Here is a 26,197-nt window from a genome sequence, read left to right as displayed (position 1 = left end):
TGAAAAAATTTGGAGACAATTTTTCTTTAGCAAAAATGTCGAGGCATCAATAATTTCCGAATTATAAGCAATTGAAAAAAAGGCGATTTTCGCAAACTAAACTTTTTGGAGTTAAAAAATTATCGAAACTACATTCTTTAGTTAATTTCAGATAGAGTTTACTCTAATAGAATTTTAATTTAAGGCTTAATTACAAAGATATATAATGACAAAAGTTGGAAACTTGCAAAAAATGATGTCCCTCGATATTTTTGCTGAAGAAAAATCGACTTCAAATGATCTCAAGAATCTGCCATTAGCAGGTTTTTCAATTAAGACACCCTGTATACATGTATATATAATTACACACACAATAAAAAGAATATAATAATATATATATATTCAATATTTTGTTAAGACACTGAATATATGTATAAACTAAGATATATATTTAAAGATATATAATATATTTTAGATTTATAGTACATTTTAAACACATAATTTACAACTTTGTTTATTAATAGATTACAATATAAAAGCAAAATTATCAAAGAGAGATTTTTTTTCCGAGTCTCAATAAAATTTCATGAGAATTCCCTGATTTTTCCAGTCGATTTTTGACTACCCAAGGGACGACATTATTAGCTGAAGAGTTTCTCGTGTAACTTGGTTGATTACGCCTCCAAGTTTCCTCAGTATTATAAGAGAAAAGTTCTGTTATTATTGAATATATCCGCTAAAATAAAATATCGAAAAATCTGAAGTTTTTCTCTCGATAATGGAAAAGGCCTCATTCTGGAAATAAATGTTACAAGCCAACTCGCTGTCCGATATTTACTACTGATTCACCAATAAAATGAATTCGATTGACTTGGCGAACAGCGGACATAGCTATTCCATTTGTCAATCATTGTATGAACGAAATAAATCCGAGAAGAAAATCTGATGAAATTTAAAAGTAACACGAACGGACGAGAGAATTATTTTATTCTCTTGTATATTTATTTATGCTCCTCCAGTTGAAACGATTAAAATTAAACGGGCGAAAATAAATACGCAATCAGCGCAATTTACAAGAGTAACACAAGCCCAACTACAATTTCATATATAACACAACTATAATATATATCTCATACGTGTTCGCGACTAATAAATGCGCATATAAAGTCGAGGAGTCAAATTTTACAGCGCACCCATCTCGATGATTAAATATTCATTCGCCGAGTGAGACAATGACTGTTCCTGCTCTTAAATCTCCGAGAAATCTTTTCGAGGGATATCATCTACGCCTAGTGATATATCGACTATACGCTGCGGTGCAAAACTCTCGAGAACATGAGAGAGTTTCATCCGCGAGGGCATTAAAAGGGGGCGTACACGTGTGTACGTGTGTACGTGTGCATACCGCAGTGCGCCTCGAAATTAAAAATTCAGAAGGCTCACCACGCTTTCGTTTACACGGCGTTCGTGAACGTGTCGCGTCCAACTACCCTATACAAATTACATGGCACATATCGCCAATTACAAAGTCCGAGGCGTTACACTTATTTCGGCCAATCCTCGGCGCCCGCTAATCAGCTGATATATGTCACATGTCATCCGTAAGTACATCTCACAAGCGAAGGCAAAGAAATATTTATCTCTGATTTTCATGAGCCTTGAATATGTTGTGGGCTGGATTAGAATAAAACACATTTTTTTCAAGGGGGTAAAACACCCATTTGACAAGAAAAATCGGTTTTTATATTTCTGAACGAATACCGTCGAAACAAAGAGGATATAAAAAAGTGTTCTGCTAAAAAGTTTTATGATTTTTAATGTACTCTGACGGTACAATTTTTTGGAAATTAGGGTGGAGAGGGGATTTCGAAAAATATGACATTTTCGAAAAGTCTAATTACAATGTAATAAAAGTACATTAAAAACTGTAAAACTTTTATTTGATTCGCTCACAAATGTATAAAAACCGATTTTTTTCTTCGAAAGGGTGTTTCATTCTTTTAACAGCCCCTTTACGGAATAAATAAAAAAATATATATCTCCTATTTTGTGTTTGTGACTTAGACTACAATCTATTCAAAGCTTAAAATTAGAAATAGATATTTTTATACCTTCCCTTATCAATCGAAAGAAATATTCCGATAGAATAATTAAGTATTCGTTAGAACAGGGGAAGAATACAAATTCAAATTGCATCGCGCGTGGAGAGAATGGTTTTGATTAAAGGAGTAGACGAATTTTACGTAATTACGGAATTACACCAAAATACGTTACATGTTCGCAACAATCTCTTACGCACTAATTAAATACTCAAATAACTAAGTTGCGTATAATTTTGCGAACTACGATCAAAAAGCAAACGGAGACTCTCCGAGAGAGGAAAGGCTACATATTCGGCACTTGTTTTCGCGCCTCGTCGTTACGTGTATCTCGCAAAATTATATTTTCACGCGTCGATAATAATTTGACATTTCTATCGCGGAAACGCTTCCTCGCATCCGCGCGAAATATCCTGAATAATATATATTTTTAATTCATAAGCATTGCCATGAAAAAGAGAAAGAAAGAGATAACAACGTGAGGTAGCCAACGGATTCGTAAATTCGTACGTGTTGAGAATGTCTATCGCGAAGGGGGATGGGGGTGGACGGCGGTTTATTTCTCTTTCGCGACCGATACTCGATATATCTCGCATGCTCCTTCCACTTCGCCGAAAACAGCGGTTGCAAGAATGCTTTTAAGTATGTAAAACTATCTTTTCCTGCAACACCATCGCATTATCGCCTCCCCCTCCCTTTCACCCTCAATGCATTTTTCCGTTCACGTTCGTTTGCCCGATCCCATTTGCGGTTTAACCCTTTGAGTCACGAATTTTTTTAATTGTCAGTATTTTATCAAATTTGGTATATAAGGGTTTTTGGGGTCGCTGATTACGAATCCGTTGTCAGATTTTCAAAATTCAAGATGGTGGATCCAATGGCAAGACGAGATTTTCAAAATTTTACTTCCGCCATATTGGATCCCTATATTAAATTTTGAAAATTAAATTGTTTTTCCTTTAGATTCAGAAAAAATTTAAAAAAGAATACAACTGCTACTTTCAATTTAGAACAGAAAATATTGTTTTTTATATATTTTTTATCAAAAAAAGGAGGGGATTTAACAAAAACAACACGGTGGAAAATTCTAAAAAAATTCTGAAAAATACTTTAGAGTATACTAAGATTATAAAAAAATTGCCGTATTTATTGTCATAATAGATTAGTAGAAAATACATTTTTTTTCGTAAAAAAGTAATTTTGACTGTTTGTTTATACATGGTACTTTTGCAATTAACAATTAATGACTGTTCATAATTTTTTTACACTTATTGATGTTCTAGAGACTCTGTAGAAACAAAAAATCCGGTATTTGTTGATAAAAAAAAGTAGTTAAAACAATAAAAACTACGAAAAAAAGGTGGGTCTCTGGGTGACCCGCTGTGACTCAAAGGGTTAAGCGGGCGAGAGTTCGGGCATGAATTTTTCGCGCGAATGAAAACACACGCCGCCACTTTCACGGATTTTTCAACGCGCGGAAACCAACGCCGTCGTCCCTACGTGCCAGGAAACTGTATGTATTCTTCCTTGTAGAAGATATTCCATTCGGGATGAAACTTTAACGACGAATTTTCTCAAGTGAATTTAAAAATGATACGACGCTTTTTACACATACATTTTTGATATAAATGTTACATTATATAATAAAATGTGTAATGTCTCGTTATAGGACATACGTGTATCTAAAAAAAAAATTTTTTTTAATATATCATATAACAGAGGATGTATGTGTGCTTATCCTTATTTAGCATTTCTCATAAATCGAGAGTGCCTTTAGCGAGGGCTGGAAAACCAAACAAACCGCTGGCAGAAGAAAAACGAAGGGATAAGTCGGTAAAATGGCCCCGGCTACCGGATTTCGCCGGGGATAACCTGACGAGTAGTAAATGGCAGTGTTCTTTGCCAAAGTATACGTGGCGGATATTGTACGGTAGGTGTTTTTCGTCTTTCTCATCCCACGTTGATGGCCGGTCGCGTTCTCTCTTTTTCTCTCTCTTTCTCTCTAGTCCTTAGAATCTCGTAAGGATAATTTATAGGGTCACCCCGGGATCAGAGCAAATGAAAAAAGAGAGAGAGACAGAGAAAGAGAATGACGTGGAAAATTGGTGTTCGAGTACAATAAAGCGCAATTTAAGTCGTATGCTGTCAAACGTCGACGATCTCGCGCTGTCATTATATAAAATTTCGATAATTCAAAATTTATAAAAAAAAAATTGCACATAATTTTTTACATTAATTTTTATGGAAAATATCCGTAAAACAATTTCGCAGATTGTTTTTCGCTTACGATTCAGTCCCGGCCAATAGCAACAATTTTAGATTTTCCGAAGAGTCGATTCCATAGAAATAATTACCATCAGAATAATGTATACCAGAGTTTTTGACAAACAAATATCTTTCGATCTTACCTGGCACGTTGAAGAATGTCGTATGTATTCAAAGAGTTCACGTCGACGGGTTCGTTTTCGAGCTCCTTCTTCGGGATTGGATTGACCGTTTTGATGATCAGGAAACTTTGAAGATAGCTAAGAAGATATATTGGCAGGGCTGCACCCTCCTCAGGCACCATGGCTAATCTCCTGGCCACGCTTTCTACCTGGCAACACATATGAGAGCAAACAAATTTTGAGAAATTGAATCTATCGATTATACACGAGAGTTCTATTCAAAATGTCTACTCAAATCTAAAATAATTTCCTGATCTTTCCCAAGTATTTTGATTCAAAATTTAAGATAAAAAGAATATTTTAAAGATTTTTTTTGGTTCAATTTTGAAAATATTTTCTATTGTATTGCTTTTATTTATACAAAGGAAAAACACAGAGCTACCTAAGTTTCTAGTTAGCTAGATTACCAAGTGTACTGAAAAAAAATTAAATAGTTTTCTTGAAATAAATATTTTTCACTTAACAATGTCATTTTTTTATCACTAGAAATTACAATAAAAATATATTATAAAATTACAATAAAAAAAAATGTACACTGCATATTTAATATTTTGTTAAAACATTAAATATGTAAACAAAGAAATAGACATATATTTATAATACAATATATCAGACTGTTTATATATAAAAGTAAAATTTGACAGTTAAATATGAGATTATCAAAAAGAGAATTTTTTTTAATTCCCTGAATCCTAATAAAATTCCATGAGAATTTCCTAATTTTTCCAGATACAAAGGAAAAATTCTCCCTGAGAATGCCGGATTTTCCATATTTATATATATATATACATATATACAAATAAAATTTGACAGTTAAATATAAGATTATTAAAGACATAATTTGTTTAATTCCCTGAATCCTAATAAAATTCCATGAAGAGAATTTTCTGATTTTTCTAGATACAAAAAAAAAAAAAAAAAGATTTTCTCTGAGAATGACGGATTTTCCATGTTTTTCCAGGAAGTAGGTATTTCTTGTATTGAAAAATATCAAAAACGTAATAATTGCCTTAAGGAATCTCTCACGAAGAGCATCCTCCGGGAATACTCCTCTCTTGGCCGCCTCCTCGGGAATGCTCTGGATAGCGGCGCGCACCAGAGGATCTTCCTTCGCTGGAATCAAAGGAAACGAGGAAACTGAATCAGTGCTTTCATCACTCTCACCGACAGCTCTCTCTTACTCCGATTTACTTAATTAATTGACATTCCAGTTAACGTAATTTTTGAACGACTCGTTCACTCGAGAAACTAACGTTTCCTCCACGAGTTTCGACAAACAAGAATTAATCCAACGAAACGTATACGTTCAAAATTACCAAATTTCCGCTGTAGTCCAATTTGCTTTGCGGTTATTAAAGCCACAACATTCCGGCTATGTTTTTCCCTCATTGGTACAAATTTATGCTTTACTGCTTTAGAACGTTGCGGACGCACGTTTCAGATTTGCGGTTCGCATTCGATTATCGACGAATCACAGGTAAACGATAATAAGTTTATTGTGTAATGAGCTGTCTTTATGCGTGGGAAATAATCGCTCATTTATATTCATAATGGTGTTGACAATTTGTTCCTCATTCAAGAAAACTGGACCGATCAACTACGCAAAAATTAATAATACATTTTAAGAGATTTATGATTTTTTCCGCAATATAAACACTAAAAAATAATTGCAGACAAAATTTAAAATTTCGTTACAGACTTTCGGACAGAATCTTCAGAAGAGTGCCGGAATTTTCAGAAAAATGACTCTGATGATTAAGACAGATTGTGTGAAATTATTTTCAGACAACCGAATTTTTAAACAATTTTTTTGTAGTGAAATTAATAATTAATTTTTAAGTTAAAAATTTGCCTTGTAAAATATAATATAAATATTTAAAAAAATCATAAATATTATCTTATATCAAACTAATTTTTTTTACAACGACTGCATCAAAGAGAAGAGGGAGAAAATTTTATAGTAACTGCATAAAAATTTATAAAAATAAAAATAAAAATTTTATAGAGCAAATCTTTATTTTAACTCATAAGTTAATTAATAATTTCATATATTTTATATATTTTTAAAAAATACAGTGAGTGCTGCGATTCAATATTCATCCGTAAAGAAAATATAATATATTTAAAAAAAACTAAAAGTTGAATTTATATAAGCTTTATTAACTTTTGACGTAATTGAACCATTCAATTCGTTCTTATAAATATTGATAAAAAAAATCTTTCGTTGACTAAACTGTCACCCTCTTCAAGTAACTCTATAAAGCATCAGAATTTTAATTAACAATTAAAAGTCGCACTTCTCGCGTTCATCGGGCCGGTAAAAATCGAAATTACGCAGACCACTTCTCGACGAAGGAATTAAAACGCGTGGAAGCGCACGGTCGACCAAAAATTTATAGACACTTCGGGCAATTAACCGTCCGCGGTAGAGGCATAATTAATGAACACCAAGTGCGCGGCACTCCATCAGACCGACACGAGCTCTTTGAAATGCCCTAGGTTAGGTATCCTCTATATATGTATATATGAACGCTCGCTTCCGATTAAGCCGTAAATCTTCGACCGGGGCTCTCTTCTGCGAGTCTCTCGCTCTATCCGCTCGGCTACGTTCACGTTCAAAATTCCCATCGTCGTCGTCGCCCCTATTGTTCCCGCCTTTAATAGACGATCCACGCCAAAAACGAGCCTGAATTTTGCTGGACGGCAATTAAAACGCGCGCGGAAAAAAAGATCGCTCGTCGGATTAACATTTTTTGTCAAATTCAGTTAAATCAAATTAATTTCCTACTCCTATCAGAGAGCATAATATCCGGAAAAATTGACGTTGCAAGATTCCAAGATGACGTTCGTACTTCAAATCAATAAAAAAAATTGCGAGATACTGTTGATAACAAAATACATTTATGAAAGAAGTCTCAAAAAAGAAAGAGAGAAATATGAATCCTTATTGTTATTTCAAAAACAAATTTTTAAAAATTTAAATTTAAACAAATATAAAATTTAACTATTTAAATTATAGATTTAAAAAAAAAATAAATTGATTAACAATAATTTATCTCTATCTTGGTTTTAGTTAAATTTCAAAATTATTTAAATAAAATTTATTAATTTGTTTTTATTAATTATAATTTTTTATATATTTATTTAAATTTAAATTTTTTAAAATTTTAATCCCATTTAATAATATTTTGCAGTATTAAGATGAAATAATACGGACATACATAAGTAAGTACTGAGCTGAATTCAAATAAATTGCTCGACTATTGTAAAGATATTATGCAGAAAATGTGTGTGTGCATGTATGTGTATATATTAATTTTTATTTATCTATTATAAATACAGATTAGTACATTTGTACTTTGCAAATACATCTATGTAGACCACTCGCACTTGTATTTAATGTTTCAGAGATACGTAACATAATATGCGAGATTTCACGCGATGCGTTGTAGATTTAATTAATTCGGCCCAATGTTTGCTGCATTAACTGCATACACTTTGTTCGCGTATATAGTAATAATAATGTATATGAAAGCAAGTAATAATAATTACGACCGACCGTAATGCAGAGAACTACTCTCGAGCTACAACTGTAAAGTCCGCACTCTGTTCTCCAAGTTTCTCGCGCTACTTTAGAAGGTAAGTATTCCCCCTATTTTGTATGCAATGCGGACCGCATACCTGCCGTGCGAAATTACTTTAAAAGTCCACCGCGCGCTATCTCTTCGTTTACGACGTCAGCATTCTTTTTTTTTATTCAAAATGCGCGTGTAAATAATATATAGTTTTCAGAGTGCGCTAAAATATTTTATACAAATCGTGTACGTCATAATTAAGTCAATTTCTTTTAGCAAACGTTGATAAAACGTTATTGGATTTCTCCTTATCACAAAATGTCAAAAGAGAGAGAGAGAGAGAGAGAGAGAGAGAATCAAACTTGATTTTATCAAAAATCAAACTTCAAAAATCAAGTGTCAAAACTTTCAAAACTTGTAAGAATATTTCTTGAAATTTTCCTGATCTTCCAAGTATTTTCGTTCAAAATTCCAGATGAAGAGACGATTTTAGAGATTTTTAGTGCAATTTTTTAAAATAAGATTTTTTTATTGTATTTCTAATATTTTTCACTCAGATAAAAAAAAATACAGACGCACTTGAATTTCAAATGCTAGATTTGCAAGTGTACCGAAAAAAAAAATTGAATAGCTCTCGTAAGATAACATTTTTCACTTGCATACTACAATATTTTTTTTTTTTTTTTTTTTTATCACTAAAACTTACAATAAAGAATATGTACTGCATAGTCAATATTTTGTTAAGATATTTGGAATATACATATAAACAGAGATAGATATATTTTTTAAGTGCATAACTTTCACTTGATTTGCCAATTATTTGTAATATGAAAGCAAAAAGTTTATACATAATTAAAATAAAATTACTATAATTGAAAGAAATAATTTTCTTAGAAAAGTCTCTGAGTCTCAATAAAATTTCTACGAGAATTCCAAGTTTTTTAGAGACATCTTTTTATTCAATTAAAAACACTTACATGCTGCTTTGGAAACGGCCTTAATTTCAGGTTCCAGCGGTCTGATCGTCACATCCGGTGATGCGATTTTTACTGTTCTAGCCAAAGCTTGACAGGCTGACCAAAGGATCTGCACATTCGACGCACCCTTCTCCTCTTCCATTCGAGCTGAAACAGACATATTTCCAGGTTCTATTTTTGTGGTTCCCATAATATTTCTTTGCGGTTGGTTTAGTGAAAATAAAAAAAAAATATCCCTCGAGTATCATTAAAAATTTAAATAGTTTTATTAACAACTCTCCAAGAGAAAAAAGCTTATGCAGTGTTCATAATACCGAAAATCGCGCTCGCTTCGTTAACATAATTTTGCATTTTTACGACCATAAATTATCGCAAGAAACAGAGAGAAAGAAAGAGAGAGAGAGAGAGAGAGAGAGAGAGAGAGGTAACCAAGATTTAAATTCAAAAGTTATTACGTGCTAGAAATTTAAACATTGCCCGATGTGAAAATATGAGAATACAACAGTTTATTTGACACATATACGTAAATATATATCGCTATTAAATCAACTGATATGAATATAAATGATATGAATAAAAATATATTAAATTAATTGATGTGAGTGTATAAAATGTGACGTCATCTCGCTATTAATTCTACCGTTTATTGAATTGTAACCCGGGGGGCGGGTTTCCGTCGAAAAATTGTTCGAAGAGAGATAAAAAAAAAAAAAAATCGCAATTGTCAGGAGAGAGATATCGATTCGTAAAATTCGCTTGTCTAATTTAATTTGCGCCGACATTGGCGAGGCTCTCTCCGATCATCCTGGAAATCCTCCGGGATATCGCCGCGTTACAGTGACATGGCCAACATTTCGCGCATTTTCAGTTTGACGCGGATAAATTTTTTTTTTTTTCAATAACAACGTTCGCGAAAATCCCGGCGGTTACGTCACGTAGCGACACGAAGGCTCGACGAAAGAGGTCTATTCGTGTTGTGCGTTGTTCTCGAAAAGCCACCCGTTATACATGTATAATATAATTCCAATTGAAAATAAACGACAAAACTGCGTAAATCGCTCGTTATTTATTGGAATATTAAAGCCGCGATATTTATCAATTTATTCGTACCTCGCGCGTTTTATAATGTAATATACGTTTTATAAGCGTATATACATGTGTGCGACCGGCACTAATTTTATGGAAACAACTGGCGGCGAAATAAAGTCGCGTAATAAACAGTCGCAGGTAATAAACCAACTTCGCCGTCAATATGGTCGGATTAAAAGTACGTTTAGCGAGCGAGAGAAACACGATGTTACATCGTTATAAATATTTTCATGCGAGATCGCGGAAATATTGTTCAAATATGCATGCACATGTCGGGTCAATTAAATAGTAATATAATCTTTTATCGATTTTCGCGATTTGTTTACGTCGATTAAATGAATCGTTAAGCTTTAAATTACATTACACAAAAAAATTAACCCTTTGAGTCACGAATTTTTCTAATTGTCAGTATTTTATCAAATTTGGTATATAAAGGTTTTTGGGCTCGCTGATTACGAATCCGTTGTCAGATTTTCAAAATTCAAAATAGCAGATCCAATATGGCAAACGAGATTTTCAAAATTTACTTCCGCCATATTGGATCCCTATATTAAATTTTGGAAATTAATTTTTTTTTCCTTTAGATTCAGAAAAAATTTAAAAAAGAATACAACTGCTACTTTCAATTTAGAACAGAAAATATTGTTTCTTATATATTTTTTATCAAAAAAAGGAGGACTTAACAAAAACAACACAATGGAAAATTCTAAAAAAATTTTGAAAAATACTTTAAAGTGTATTAAGATTATAAAAAAATTGCCATATTTATTGTCATAATACATTAGTAGAAAATGCATTTTTTCGTAAAAAAGTACTAATTTTGACTGTTTATATATGGTATTTTTGCAATTAACAATTAATGATTGTTCATATTTTTTTTACATTTATTAATGTTCTAGAGTCTCTGTAGAAACAAAAATCCGGTATTTGTTGATAAAAAAGTAGTTAAAACAATAAAAAAACTACGAAAAAAAGGTGGGTCTCTGGGTGACCCGCTGTGACTCAAAGGGTTAAAGAGCTACTTTCTTCCATATATAAAAAGGTCAATTTCAAGTAGTTGCAACTTCCTTAAAAGTAATTAAATAATTAAATAGAATAAATTGCTTTTTTAATAATCATTCAATACAATTATTTTTTCACTAGTTGTAAACGTTGAAAGTCAATAGCTCGATTTTGCTTTAATAATGAATATCTCGGCGAAAAAAAAATCATAGAACGTTCGTTAAAAAAAGAAATTAAAGCTAAAACTCTGCTCTTTAACACCAATTAATGAAATCGTGCTACGATTTTTTTTTTTAATTCGGAATTTTTAGACAAACTTTTGTAAAACTTGTTTAATCGACAGACGTCGCTTTCTTAAAATGTAATTTTGTAACGAATGGAAAGAATTGATATAAACTAGAAAGACTTTAACCTTTGAAATACTTTTTTATTGATCTTATTTCGATTAATTTTAAGGAAGTTGCAACTATTTGAAAATTGGTCCTTTTTATATGAAAAGTGGCCCTTTAATTTTTTTGCATAATGTATATAATCGGAATTTGATCGGTCCAATCTGTTCGATGTCTCTAGTTGACACGATAGAGAATTCGCGATTTGATGAACTGTCAAATCAGCTCGACGAGAAAGATGTTAACCCCTGAAGAAGGACGAGAGATGCATCTCGACCTTGCATCTCTCTCTCTCTCTCTCTCTCTCTCTCTCCTCCCCTTTCCCCTCCCCGCCCCCTCGGTCCAACTCGTGATTTATTACGCGTATCAATCCGGGATGGGGTGATCTTGTCTAAGGAAAATTACTCCACAGGATCGGAGATTTTCCGTATGGCTTTTCCCCGGCAGCCTGTTTTCTCTCACGTCACGCAGACGAGCCACCGCCACCGTTTTCCATTCAAGGCGACGTCACACATCCCTTAGCGTGCGAGATTTCCATCATTTTCCATCACTTTTGATTCGGAGCAAAGTTTTTGACAGAAATGGGTCGAATTTAGTTCAATCCCCGGATTTGCGACGCGATTTTTATTTTCCGTGTTATAAGTCGACGGGTCTCTCTATCTCTCTCGAAAAATCCATCTACAAATATTATTATCGCTCAAAATTATGTACTACGGAACAATCGGACTTTACAATGGAACTTTACACCGAAAGCCAATTACGCTCCCGTAATAAGTGCGATATCATTCATCTTTATAAGCGACGAACGCGGTTTCGAGGGTGCGCGCGATTAATCTCTCTCGAAGTAGCAACCGGGGATTCTCATCCCCTCATCTGCAATTTTATTCGCCACCGGCGAATTACGCACACTTTTGTCGTCCAAATATCATTATCGCGCTTTCATAAAATATCCATAATACGAGTTCGAGGGGGAAAAAAAAGAAAATCTTGCGCGATGGCTTAGTCAGCGGTTATCTCCGAGCTAAAATTACTCGCCCAGAGATTCGGGGGTTCGAATAACCGAGCCATAATTCGGGGCAATATCATCATTTCTCTGACAATAATTCTGGCAATAAAACTTCGAGAGCGTACACAACTCGCGCGTGATCTCCTTCGCAATTAAATTAATCCTTCATGAGGCGCGTTTTATCCCGCGTTTCGGAAAAAAGGGAAGAGTAGATCTACCTTATTATTAATTTCGCCGCATAAGCTAGCGCCTCGTGGATTACGTCACAAATATCCTGCTACCACTACAGTGATCCAGTATATCCGAGGCGAATATTTTTTGCTTTACTATCGGTTAATCTGTTTATGATACAGTCTACTTCAGAGGATTAAAAAATCGATTTTTTCATTTATATTTTCTAAGAAGTATAATGTCGAAAGAACGTCTTTTAAATTTTATTGAAAAATTGGCAAAGTTATATAAAACTTTGAATAGAAAGTGCGCGGATATTTTAAATAAGATTGCAATAATAATAATTTTTGTTTTTGAATGAAATAGGACACTTATACATTTTTACACAAGGAATACTGAATCTAATAATAAATAAAATTTAAAAAATTAATAATTTTTCTGACCTTCAAAAAATAAAAAAATCAGAATAAATTTTAACAAAATTAAAATATCTAATTTTAAAATGACATTACTTTGTTATTTTTCAATTCTCTCTAATAAAATTAGATTCAGTATATAAATATCTTACAGAATAAAACTATTTAGATCAAATTTATTCATTTCAGACAATTACACAAAAAGAAAATATATTTTTGAAATTCGCGCAATTTTATTTTGATCTTTTGAAATACATAATTATTTTCAAAATTTTAGTATTTTGGAATACCTAATTTTATTTAAAAGCAATTTAAAAATAACAAAGTAATGTTACTTTAAAATTATATTTAATATTTCAATTTTACTAAAATTATTTTATTCTTTTAAAAGTCAGAAAAATTTTAAATATTAATTTCTTTTTAAGTTAGTACAGTATTCCAAAAATATCATATGAAACTAGACCGAGTTTTTTTATTTCAAACAATTACACAGGAAGAGCAACTATCGAACAAAAAAGAAAACAAGATAAATATCCAGAATTAAAAAATGCTGACTGATGAAACATTAATAAAAGCACATGTCAAAAACGTCAAATAGATTAAATTCTAATATTCTTCAAAAAGAATTTTAAAAAATTATCAATTTTTCACACAACTAGAGTAGACTGGCCCGTAATAATATAATTTTAAACTACGACAAGTTTATGACAAGCCGTTTGCGCTCGATGTCATTCATATAACATCATCTATCAAAATACGAGGATATATCTGAGAGAAAAATATTTAATACTTTATTTAATTTTTCGAATTATCCGATATCTTGCGGATAAATATGCAAATTCGTAACAGCGAGTTTCATGCATTTTCAATCCTTGACACCTCGCGGATATTCAAATTTTACTTAACTCACGACGCCCACTATATCATATGCATAATCGAAAAAAAAAAAAAAAAGAGAGAGAAAAAGATTAGCTAACTTTATCTATTAAAATGTAAACCGCCTAAAAGTTACAGTGATAAAAACAAAGAGGTATCAATTTTAGAGACTATCGGCTTTTCTCTCTCGTATATTGCTCTCGTATCCGCAAAACGATCGATGCAAATTAATGTTTATAGGCACGCGAGTGCGTACTTACTTCTTCCTCTCTTTTCACGCTGCATCAAATCTCGCGTTGCATCGGCCAGACGCATCGATTTTGCCGACGACCTTAAGCCAAAATGACAGGCCGATTGCCCACGCGACGTATATCTCGAATCTGTTTTCTCCCCCCTCCCCTCCCCCTCCCCTCCCCCTCCCCCTCCCCCACCCCCTTCGCTCTCGTTTTCTCCACCGCAAGATACTTTTCCACAGCTGATTCTCACGCTTCGGCTGATCAATCTTTCTCTTTCTCTCTCTCTCTCTCTCTCTCTCTCTCTCTCTCTCTCTCTCTCTCTCTCTCTCTCTCTCTCTCTCTCTCTCTCTCTTTCTCTCTTTCGCGGGCATCGAGGTGGAAAACAGAAAAGGTCGAAGGGCTCTGAGGGTTTCTAGCTGAATCCACTTCATCTCGCGCGCGTTCATCTCGCTCCCTGCCCTCTCTTCACCAGGAGTGAAATCGCGTTACATATTACGTGGGCGAAGCCGGTCCACGACAGATCTTGAGCCGGATGTCGTCGCGGAAAGTTCCCGACAGTGTCCACCCCCCCCCCTCCCCGCTAAATCCGCCGTGCATCCGTAGGAATTATCCAACTTCCGAACGCGCCCAATTATTCCGGATAATTACTAGCTTAACCGAGCGTACGTCGCCGACGGCGTATCGTCACTCGGATGAATCAAGTTCCACTCTATTCTGTCAGAATTAATTATCTCCATTAATATTTTATATATATATATATATATATATATATATATTGTTACCGGCTTCCTCTGTGATTTTCATGCTACTTAATTGGAGCATAAAACGTATTATTTATATATAGATTGATTGATTTGCCTACTTGAGACCGAGATTAAAGTTGGAAAAATTATTAACGTTAAATTTTCAATTACACAAAATACACTGTAAAAAAATAACTGTGGGATTTCTTACCGAAACACTGTCCAAATTGTCAGAAGAGTGTCTGAATTTCTCCCGACATTTTTCTGAACTTTCAGAAAAATGATTCTGGAGACAGATTGTCTGAAATTGCTTTCAGACACCCAGATCTGAAAATTCAGACATATTTCTGTACAATTTTTGACAGTGCATAGATTTAGAATATTTATCCCTCAAGATAGTTTTACACGATCTTTAGCGATCGTCCCGCTTTCCACTGTCTCGCATTTTCTCCTAACTTTTCCAATAATCATTTACACGCCTGCCGTCGCACATCGCAAAAAATTTCGTACGTTATCCGATGGCACCGCGCCAGGTCACATACCGCCTTGTCCCTCCCTCTCATTCTCTCTCCTGAGGTTTTAAATTCCAACTAATCGATACACGGAAAAAGCACAAACGTTGCATTATATTGTCGCGAAAATTTTCGCGGCCATACCTATCGGTTCACATTTGAACAGATCGCCTCTCTATCTCTCTCTCTCTCTCTCTGTCTCGACTTGACGTTTATGAGGCTGAAATGAAACAGCTAAATCAGTTCGGAAGATTGCCAGGGGTCGCCAGACCACGTGACATTTTACGCTCCGAGAGCTGCGAGAGACAGAGAGAATTTCGGGCCCACGTCCCACGCTTTTATCCTCCTCTGCTGCTCCTCGTCCTTTCACAACACCCTGTTTTCCGAACGCTCTCTCGCATTGACGAGCGTAACGATGCGGTCGACGCACGACAAAAGGGTGGATTGCACAACCCTCCAGCCCGTTGTCGACACGATTTTCCCTACCGGAGATAACGCACGATACCGAACCCGAACGGCCTACTAACTCTAACCGCTGTGTAAAACATGCGACAAACTTTTCCTCTCACGAAAATGCTGACCTCCTGACCGATGGACAGCAGGCTCGAATTTTAAAGTCCACTCAAAGAGTTAAAAAGGTCGATTTTTTAAATTTTCTAAAAATATGATGCCTAATAAATACAATGAATATTTTTTTTTATTTTATTGACAAATAAATGTTAAATATTTAAATATAAACTGTTTAACTTTTAACTGTTTTCAAAGTTGATATAAACGGATATCTTGAAAACTAATATATTAAATAACTTAAATTTTTTTTTAAATAAAAGAGAGCACTTTTTTTGAGATATTAACTCAAATAGAATTTAAAAAATTAATACTTTTCTTTGACCCTCAAGAAATAAATAAATTTTAACAAAATTATAAACTATTGAATTTTAAAACGATATTACTTTGTTATTTTTTAATTTTCTCTAATAAAATTATATGTAACATCCCATATAAATATCCTATAGAATTAGATCGAATTTAATTCAGACAATTACATGAAGAACAGAATATATTTATTTTTAAGATGCTAAATCTAATTAAAATTTAAAAAGTTAAAATTTAATATTTTTTTATTTTCAAGAAATAAATTAACTTTAGCAATTTTTCTCTAATAAAATTAGATTCAATAATCCATAAATATTCTACAGAACTAGATTAAGTTTATCATTTCAGTTAGTCATTTCAGAATTCAATTATATGAAGAGTAAAATATATTTTAGGAATATATCTTACTCTTCAAATAATTAAATTCTGAAATGACTAACTGAAATGATAAATTCAATCTAGTTCTATAGGATATTTATGAATTATTGAATCTAATTACTGAATCTAATTTCACTTATAAAAAATTGAAAAATAACAAAGTAATGTCATTTTAGAATTAAATGTTTCAATTTTACTGAAATTTTTTGAAAATATGAATATATATAAAATATATATGAAATATTAATATTTTTAAATTCTTTTTTTTAATACGCAACTCGTATTAAACAAAAAAAAGCTAATATCTAATTGTAAGATTTAAAAATACTGACATACTGTTTAAACATCGATAAAAAACATATGTAAAACACCAAAAAAATCAATATTTTTAATATCAGGGTATCTACTCAAATCTTGTAAAAAAATTCCTTGGAAATTCCCTGATTTTCCAGGTATTTTTGTATATATATTCGCGACGAAATAATATAATAGTAATTAATATATATTTATGTATATTCTCCTAATATATATATTAATAATATGTATATCTATATATATATGTATATATATATTAATAATATATATATCTCCTAATATATATATTAATAATATATATATTAATATATATTTATGTATATTCTCCTAATATATATATTCTCCTAATATGTATATTATCCCCATAAATAAAAATATATTGTCAATATTTTAATATTAACTTTTATAAATATAAAATAATTATCAGAAAAGATATTCGTATTAAAATTGATAATAAAATAATCATAATGAATAAGAAACTGTGAAAGAAATTGATGAAACAATTATTCCTAATAAAAAAAATTTTTATTTTATTTAAATAAATAATTTCTATAATTAAATCTTTTGAATAAAATCCTGCAAAAAATGGAAATCCCATCAAAGTGAATTTTTCTCTGCACGGAGAATTTTCGAAAAAATTCTCTGAATCATCCCAATAAAATTCCATGATAATAAAAATTAATAAATTAAAAATTAATAATTAAAAATTAAGCAAAATTATCGGAAAAAGAATTTTCAAAAAAATTCCCTGAATCCCAATAAAATTCCATGAGACTTTCCTGATTTTTCCAGATACCAAAGAAATCGCTGAATATTCCCGGTTTTTCGGGAAGTAGACACCCTGTTAATGCTTCAAAAGAAATCCTAAACATCATAAATTTTTCATACTACTGGAGCAGACCGAGCCCTTAATCGCGAAATAAGATCGTGGACAGCAGCAATTTTCCAGCAACGTCGACATAATTGCCTCGCATGATGACATCAGCCTAAATAGTAGAATATTTACGATGTGTGACCACTCTTTCTCTCTTATCTTCGTGCGCAAGATCCCCGAAATTCTCCAATTAAGCAAATTATTTTAAACCATGTGTTTTCTTTTTTTTTTCGGAAGAAACACATGAAGCCAATAGCTGGAACGCTAACTTGGTTACCGAGATAAAAGCGATAAAACATATCGGTACAAGCAACTCCGCAAACTCTGTCGGAATTAAATTCCCAAACCACGACGTTGTGGTCGACGCAAAGGCGGACGGTCTTTAATCGACTTGCAAATAGTTTCTTACTCGTGTTATTCGTTAAATTCTAGAATGCAATGACTATTTACATTAATTCCCTGCCACGTATGTTTCTTGCACTGCTCGAGCTGGCTATCCTTTCTCCTTTATCTATGTCATTTTCCGGTTTTTTTCCGAATAAAATGGATGTAGAATTAACATTCTAAAATGGAAATTACCATCAATCGACTAATAATATTTCAAAATTAAACCAATAATATCCAAGGGCGCAGCTTTGACGTGTAATTGAATTTTATCTCAAAATTAAATACAAGATAACTTTTGCATTTGGTAGGTACTTAATATTGTAATTCTCATTCCTCTATCCAATTATCATAATACGTAATTATGTAATTTAATTAAAATCAAATTAACGATCAAATTAATTTCCAGAAATGAGGAGGTCTCCGAAAATGAAACGTACGGAAAAGCACGTGCGCTTCGAAGTAAGTGTCAACGAGAGTATCTGCGAGAAGAGAATAGACTGAAATTTCGCAGACAGACGTTGACGCGAAAATTTCATCATCGGCGGTCTCGCGCATTGGGAGATAATTGATCGCTTTTCGTCCGAGGTTTGCAAAAAAAAAAAAAAAAAAAAAAATATCCATCGATCGGGGATCTGGCACATAATGTAAGCTCCAGTCGGTGGGAAAATTCACGCGGCAACGACGGGGATAATTAATCGCCGTTGCAAATGCACGGTACAAAAACGATGTCCGACACGTGAATTAATCGTAATTAGTATAAACGAGTATACAACAGCCGCCCGACGATAAATGACATTCATAAATTACCGTAGGAACTCTGATAGACGAGTCCTTTTAAATCGATCAAATTAAAATATAGAGTTATGATTGCCTCACTTAATTTCGTATAAGCTTCAAATTAATTTCTAATTTATAGCCTTAATCAAGATAATCAATGGTACAAATTTAAAAATCATACAGATGGCGAGAGGAAATTATTTTGAAACTATTGAAAGTATTTTCTTAAGTCACTTGTTTTGAAAAAGAAAAGAATTATTGGATGCGGATGCGATTAATTACCCCGAAATTCACATATTCTCGTTTCAAGTTTCAATCAAACTGGAAACAAATAGATATGCGTGCACGGATATTTATTGCACAATCTGCTATCATGTTACAACATGTTACTATGTCAATATGACAAAATCAAATGCCATGTCAGGCTGGTATGTTTATGGCTTATGTACAACATTATAAGCAGCATTATTATAATTCTCGTAATAAATGGAGAAAAAAAAACCGATAACGTGATTATTAAGATATAAATTCTGTGATTTTAAAAACAAGAGATAAAATTGAATACAATAATCTTACAACTTGCAATCGTTATCTGACACAAAATTCTGAAATATCACCCAACATATGTTACCTTTTGCTCTGAACAATTTTTATGATGCTTCTCGACTCGCAATGACATTTCGGAAAACACTTTTATAAACAATACTCCGTACACTCGTGCGAAACTACAAATTCTGATCGATAGACGATCAATTTGATGCTGTGGACATTTTTCAATTTCGCTTGTTTAAGCGTTTGTAAAAATGTACAATTGAAAGAGCAACTCGCACTGCATGGATTTCATCGCAGTCAATTTTGATTCCGATTCTACTTGCAAGCCGTAATATTTTTTTCTAACGTTTTTTTTTTTTTATGTGGATCGCTATTGAATTAAAACATATATTAAAATATATATTAAGTAATATATTGAATTAATATAATGAATAATGTTTAATATATTAAAATATATTTTAAATATTATATTAAATATATATTTTAATATATTAAACATTATTCATTATATTAAATCAATATTAAATCGCAAATATTATATCTAAGAGAGAGAGAGAGAGAGAGAGAGAGAGAGAGAGAGAGAGAGAGAGAGAGAGAGAGAGAGAGAGAGAGAGAGAGAGAGAGAGAAAGAGAGAATATACATTAAATCAAATATTTGCCCATAAGTTATACTTGCGCTTGCAAATTACTATGCTATCTTGATACATATCCTCTGTTTGTAATATAAAGTACTATGCTTGTAATTTGAGTTGTTAATTGGTCATTATTTAACGACAAATGTTGTTAAATAATTTCTAATTATCAGCCCTGTTAAAGATATTGAAGATATTAAATTCTTGATAAAGCACGAATCTGCGAACGCTGTAATTAATCAAGCTTTCAATCAACGATGAATCGAAATAATTTCACGTAATTATTTCGATCTCTAGCTCTATTAATGCTATCTCTCTGCGCCTAAATTTGTTGATTATGCTACAGATTCCAGTCCCTATTTTTAATTTCGATAAATTATTTTCAGTTCCGCTACTAATATAAGAACGACTATATATTAATTGAGACAATCGCGAAAAGAGTTCTGATTGCCGGGTTCAAGTAAAAGCATTTCTTCTTTTCATTCCTCGTTCTCTCTCCATAAAATTCGCCGAGTCGGGCTAACTCGATAAAGAGCATCGACAATAACCGATAGCGGTGTCCGTCCAGGCACTTTTCTCATTAAAAATAAGATTTTCTCTCGCAGAAAGAAATTCGACATCCGGTCGTCCAGCAACCGGTTGTTATTTGTGGCCGTAACGGAAACTCCAGACTTTATTTTCACTGTCCTACAGTTTCGAAGTGCTACGAGCATCCAGCACCAGCAGCGGTCTTGCTGTGGGACCGTTGAAATACGAGCGAAGTACCCCTGGTGCGGTACTCGAGTACAGGCTGAGAGAGAAAGCGCGACTGCTTTTCTTTTTACCCTCGTAGTCTGACGCCGAAACCACGGCGAAGAAAAGAAGCTCTTGGGAAAGCTACCCCCTGTGCATCTCGAAACGTATAAGAAACATGGTTAAGCCACATTCCAGACTCGACAGTGATGCCCGGGAAAAGTCTCGAAGAAAAAGAAGACGAACATACGTGTCTACTTGCAATCGATTTCCACCACGCATAGTGTTCATTAAAAATTTAGAAATGTGCGGCAAACATGTACCCTAATTTTTGTTCGGTCAATTTTCAAATTAATTTGTGATTAAAAATGATTACAAATATATACACTCTAAGAAATTGACGTAAAATTCAGAGACATTTTTGTTTGAATTTTTAGATCTGACAAAGAGAACCTCGTAAACCCAAAAATTCTGATTTTGATGAATTTTGGGAATTATTCGAAATATAAAAAAATGTTTCGTATAAAGGTTTTATGATAAAAACACCTTTATTTAATTATATTTATAAAATTTGGAAAAAATAATTTAAAAATAAATTTTTTTCTTAATCTTTGAAAAAATCTAGTGTCTAAAATAAAAATAATTTTAGATTATCTGTCTTAATCATCAGAGTCATTTTTCTGAAAGTTCAGAAGAATGTCTACAAAATCTGTAAAAAAATTTCAAACACTTTGTCTGCAATTAATTTTTACAGTGCCATCAGAATTTATTCTTAATTTTTTATTTAATTTATATATATATATATATATATTTTTTATAACTTACTGTTATTGTTATAAATCAAGAATCAATGAAAACGATCAAGTTAGTGATGTTCTCCAATTTTTCTTCAATCGATTTCCTAATTAATTTTGCGATAAAATTAAAGATAACTGCGAGTAGATTACAAATATATAAGTTTCAAAGTGTATCCTTTTGCAAAATGTCGGACTTGAAACCTTCAAAGTTCATTTTCTTTGGAACGGTAAAAGGTTACACTTTAAAACTTATATTCGCAATCTAGTCGTAATTTTATGTTTGATTTTATCACAAAGTTAATTGGCAAATTGACTGTAGAAATATTGGAAAACATCGCCAATGGCAATTTGGCTGCACTTTTTAACATGAAAGTTTATCCAAAGATAAGAAATTTTTGTAGAACAACTTTGTATAAATTATATAAAATATTTTTAATTATTAGTAAAATTATAAATATAAATTCATTTTAATGTATGCTTCCCTTTCGAGAAGAACTGCGAGAATAGATTTAACACGCGGTTTATCTAACCGTCATAGATATTTAAAATATAAAATAACTCACAACAATAATGACTATTTTGAAGATACAAATGTAAAAAATAACTGCAGACAAATGTCTAAAGTTTCTAATATTATCCAAATTTTCAGACATTTTTCTGAACTTTCGAAAAAGTGACTCTATTGATTAAGACAGATTCTAAAATTATTTTCAGGCACTCAGATCTGAAAACAAAAATGTATATAAATTCTTAGGCAATTTTTACAGTGAATTTGATACATTTGTAATCGGTTTTCATAGCATTAATTAAAAATTTAAAAATTTCAGATAGTTGACCAAAGATAGAAATTTTTACAGAAAAATCTTATGAAACATTTTTGAAAATTATAATTCTTACTTAATTAGTTTTTCTTAAACGTATGATTTTTTAGAAAAAAATATGAAAAATAGATTAATATGAGATTTATCTGTCATGATAAATATTTGATAAAATGGGATAATCCACGACAATAATAACTGCTTCAAAATGCAAAGCACATATCTATTTGACACATTTGTAATCGATTTTCATCGCACAGCGTTAATTAAAAATTTAATTCGAAATTTAGGAAAATCTTATATAAAACATTATTTAAAAATTATAATTCGTAATTTTTCTTAAACTTATACTTAAAAAAAAAACACTGCGCATATAAAAAGATTAACACGCGGTGTATCTAACCCTCCCGATAAATACCTATAAATGAGATAATCCTACAATGATGACTGTTTTAGAATGCGAAGAGCGGTTCCTTGTCAGCGTAATATTTTCTCGCACGAGTAGCGATTTTTCTTTCACATTACTCGTATTACCTGGAGCCTCGCGTAAACGAGTACCTTTCTTCCCGTAGAGTGTTTCCGGGCGAAGGTCTCGTAGACATTGCAAGTCGTCGAAAGACGAAGGGCAAGAAGAAAGGGCCGACGTGGGAGTTCACACATCAGCTCGACGACCTAATTTTTTTTTTTCCTTTTCCACTTTAGTCGAAAGGGACGAAAATTACCCGGGTGAAAAAAGAAAACGCATTTTAAACGCGGATTTAATTAAAGCACGCGCATGATCGGTATGCGCATGCATACCGATCAAATACATATTTACGATGGCATCAATTTTATGAAAAAGAAATCGATATTTATAGAAAAATGTATCGAAAATATTCCTAAAGGGATAAATTTATTCCGCAGGTTAGCTTTGACAGAATTTTCGTTTATGCGCGATATTATAAATATTATTAATTGTTTAAATATTAAAAAGAAGAGATTAATACCTATCTTTTAGCATACATTACATGCTTTATTATTACATTCTCGCTTACAAAGCAAAAGTGCTCAAAAATGACAATATGACACGCGCTTCTCATCTAAGTGTCTAAAATGAAAAAACTCGATTTAGTTTTATTTCGTAAAATATTTTTGAAATATCGAACTCAAATAGAATTTAAAAAATTTTTTTAATGTTGTAATGAATAAAATTAGACCGAGTTTTTTCTTTTCAGATCAATTACACGAGAAGCAGATATATGTTTAGGATACTGAACCTAATTTCATTTTAAAAAATTGAAAAATAAAAAAGTAGAATTTTAAAATTCGATGTTTTAATTTTTCTGAATTCTTTCATTTTTTGTAAATTTTTTAAAAAAATATTAAATATTAATGTTTTTAATTCTATTCAACAGTTCGACAGATTTGTCTTCAAGAGAAATTCCTCGATTAATATTGTATGTATCGACGGTTTTTCAAAAACACGCGCGTTCCTATCAATATTCTACCAACGTATCCTTTCTAGTTTTCGCGTTTGAAAAACTTTTACGCGTTTCCACACGTTCACACTTCTCGCCATCTGTTACGTTATTAATTTCGAGACGTTTGGAGGGAGCACCGAGGGGGGAACACGTACTTGTCTGATTTACGAGGGAAAATTGCAACTCTCGTCGCGGTTGTCGTCGTCGCTGTTCATGCACGATCAAGGAAATATGGAATCGTAAACGCCACGATTGTAATTAAATTAACGTGCAATTCATCTTTTCGCAGTTTCGCACAAAAAATTCGATGTAGATACTTGACAGATTCGCGAATCACAATGTTTCTTCAAGCGTGATATAATCCTCTGCGCTAAAATAAAATTCGCATTCAGTAATTTAAAGGCCCAACCGTTAGTATGAAAAATTGGCGATTTTTAGGAATTTTTAATATTTTTTAAATTTGAATGTTCAAAAATGACGTAACATGCTGTTCCTTGTGTAATTGTCTTAAATAAAAAAACTCGATTTAAAAACTCGAATTTTATTCTGTAAAATATTTTTGAAATATTAAACCTAATTTCAATAAAAAAAACTGAAAAATAACAAAGCAGTGTCATTAAAAATTCGAAGATTTAATTTTGTTAAAATTTGTTTATTTCTGGAAGATCAGAAAAATATTAATATTTTAAATTCTAATTAGATTTAATATCTCAAAAATATTCTATGAAATAAAACTAGATTGAATTTTTTTTCTTTCAGACAATTACATGATAAGGATACATTTTTTCAAAATTAATTGTATTAGAAAAAAAATTGAAAAATAAAGAAATGTCATTTTAAAATTAAATATTTCAATTTTACTAAAATATTTTCGTTTTTTTGATGGTCAAAAAAATATTAAATCTATAACTAAATTCAATATCCAAAAATATTCTACGGAATAAAACTAGATCCAGTTTTTTTCTTTTCAAACAATTACACGAGAAGCAGGCATATTTTTGGGATACTGAACCTAATTTTATTTTTAAAAAATTAAAAAATAAAGAAATGTAATTTTAAAATTAGATATTTTAATATTTTCTGATTTTTTGAAGATTAAAAAAATAATTAATATTAATTTGTTAAATTTTATTTAAGTTCGATATTTCAAATATATCTTACGAAATAAAACTAAATCGAGTTTTTTCATTTTAAACAATTACACAAGAAGCACGTGTCACACTGTCATTTTTGAGCACTTTACATGCGAAAGCTTGTATTGAACAAAAAAAGGCTAAAGATTCCAGATTTAAAAATACTGACGTTTTGTTTAATAAATAAAAAACACATGTAAAATGTCAAAAAAGATCAATGTCAAAAATTCTTCGAAAAAAATTCCTAAAAAAATCATCAATTTTTCACACCGCTAGAATAAATTAAGCCCTCAATTTATAAACAATCAGAAAATCTGTTAACAAGCGTAAAAAATATTTGAAGTACGAAAACATCATGTACGACAAAGGTTAATTCGCTACGCAAACAATCGCGAGTGCCATAAAAGCGAACGCCATAAATTCAGTGGGAATATGACTCTCGGTAAGCGACCGACAGATTTATTATCCTCGATTTAAATTTCAATCTCCGCGGGGATAACGAGAAACACATCTGAACACCTCTCGATCGAACCAATTGATCAAACGAGATCGCGAAACTTCTTCACACCGCTTACACACCCCTTCCGAAACATGAGAATAATTTTTTTATCAGAGTTATAGAGACAAAAAATGCCGCAGCTTCCAGAGACGTCAATCCTCTTCCCTTTAAGAGCTCGCAACTTTGCGCGAAGGATATCGCAAAAAAAAAAAAAAAAAAAAAAAAAAAAAGAAAAAAAGAAAGAAAAAGAAAGCAGAATAAAGACAAGGAAAAGATGCTGCAAATCGTAAATCCCGCAGAAATATGGCCGGCACAATCATTTAAAATGTATAGCGCGAGTTTGAAAGTTTCCCCTCGCGCGACATAAAAACTGCGTTCGCGGGATTCCGTCGCAGACGAGTTCCCGTCGTCTTCGGCAATGAAAATATTCAGATGATAATAATAATTCGT

General features: G+C 32.1%; 1 protein-coding gene across 1 annotated transcript in view; it reads right to left on the bottom strand.

The window, feature by feature from the left end:
- Positions 1-26,197, bottom strand: part of Mitofilin (inner membrane mitochondrial protein mitofilin) — a 54,568-nt gene that overhangs the window by 4,931 nt on the left and 23,440 nt on the right. Inside the window, exons 11-13 of the mRNA XM_072903673.1 lie at positions 9,078-9,224; positions 5,535-5,638; positions 4,487-4,674 (exon numbers count right to left, since the gene is read on the bottom strand). Coding sequence (XP_072759774.1) covers positions 4,487-4,674; positions 5,535-5,638; positions 9,078-9,224 — 439 coding nt within the window. The remainder of the gene's footprint in view (positions 1-4,486; positions 4,675-5,534; positions 5,639-9,077; positions 9,225-26,197) is intronic.

Source organism: Anoplolepis gracilipes, chromosome 12 (assembly GCF_047496725.1).
Source record: "Anoplolepis gracilipes chromosome 12, ASM4749672v1, whole genome shotgun sequence".
NCBI classification, from domain to species: domain Eukaryota; kingdom Metazoa; phylum Arthropoda; class Insecta; order Hymenoptera; family Formicidae; genus Anoplolepis; species Anoplolepis gracilipes.
The sequence above is the reverse complement of the archived record's forward strand: the minus strand, read 5'-3'. Positions and strand labels throughout refer to the sequence as shown.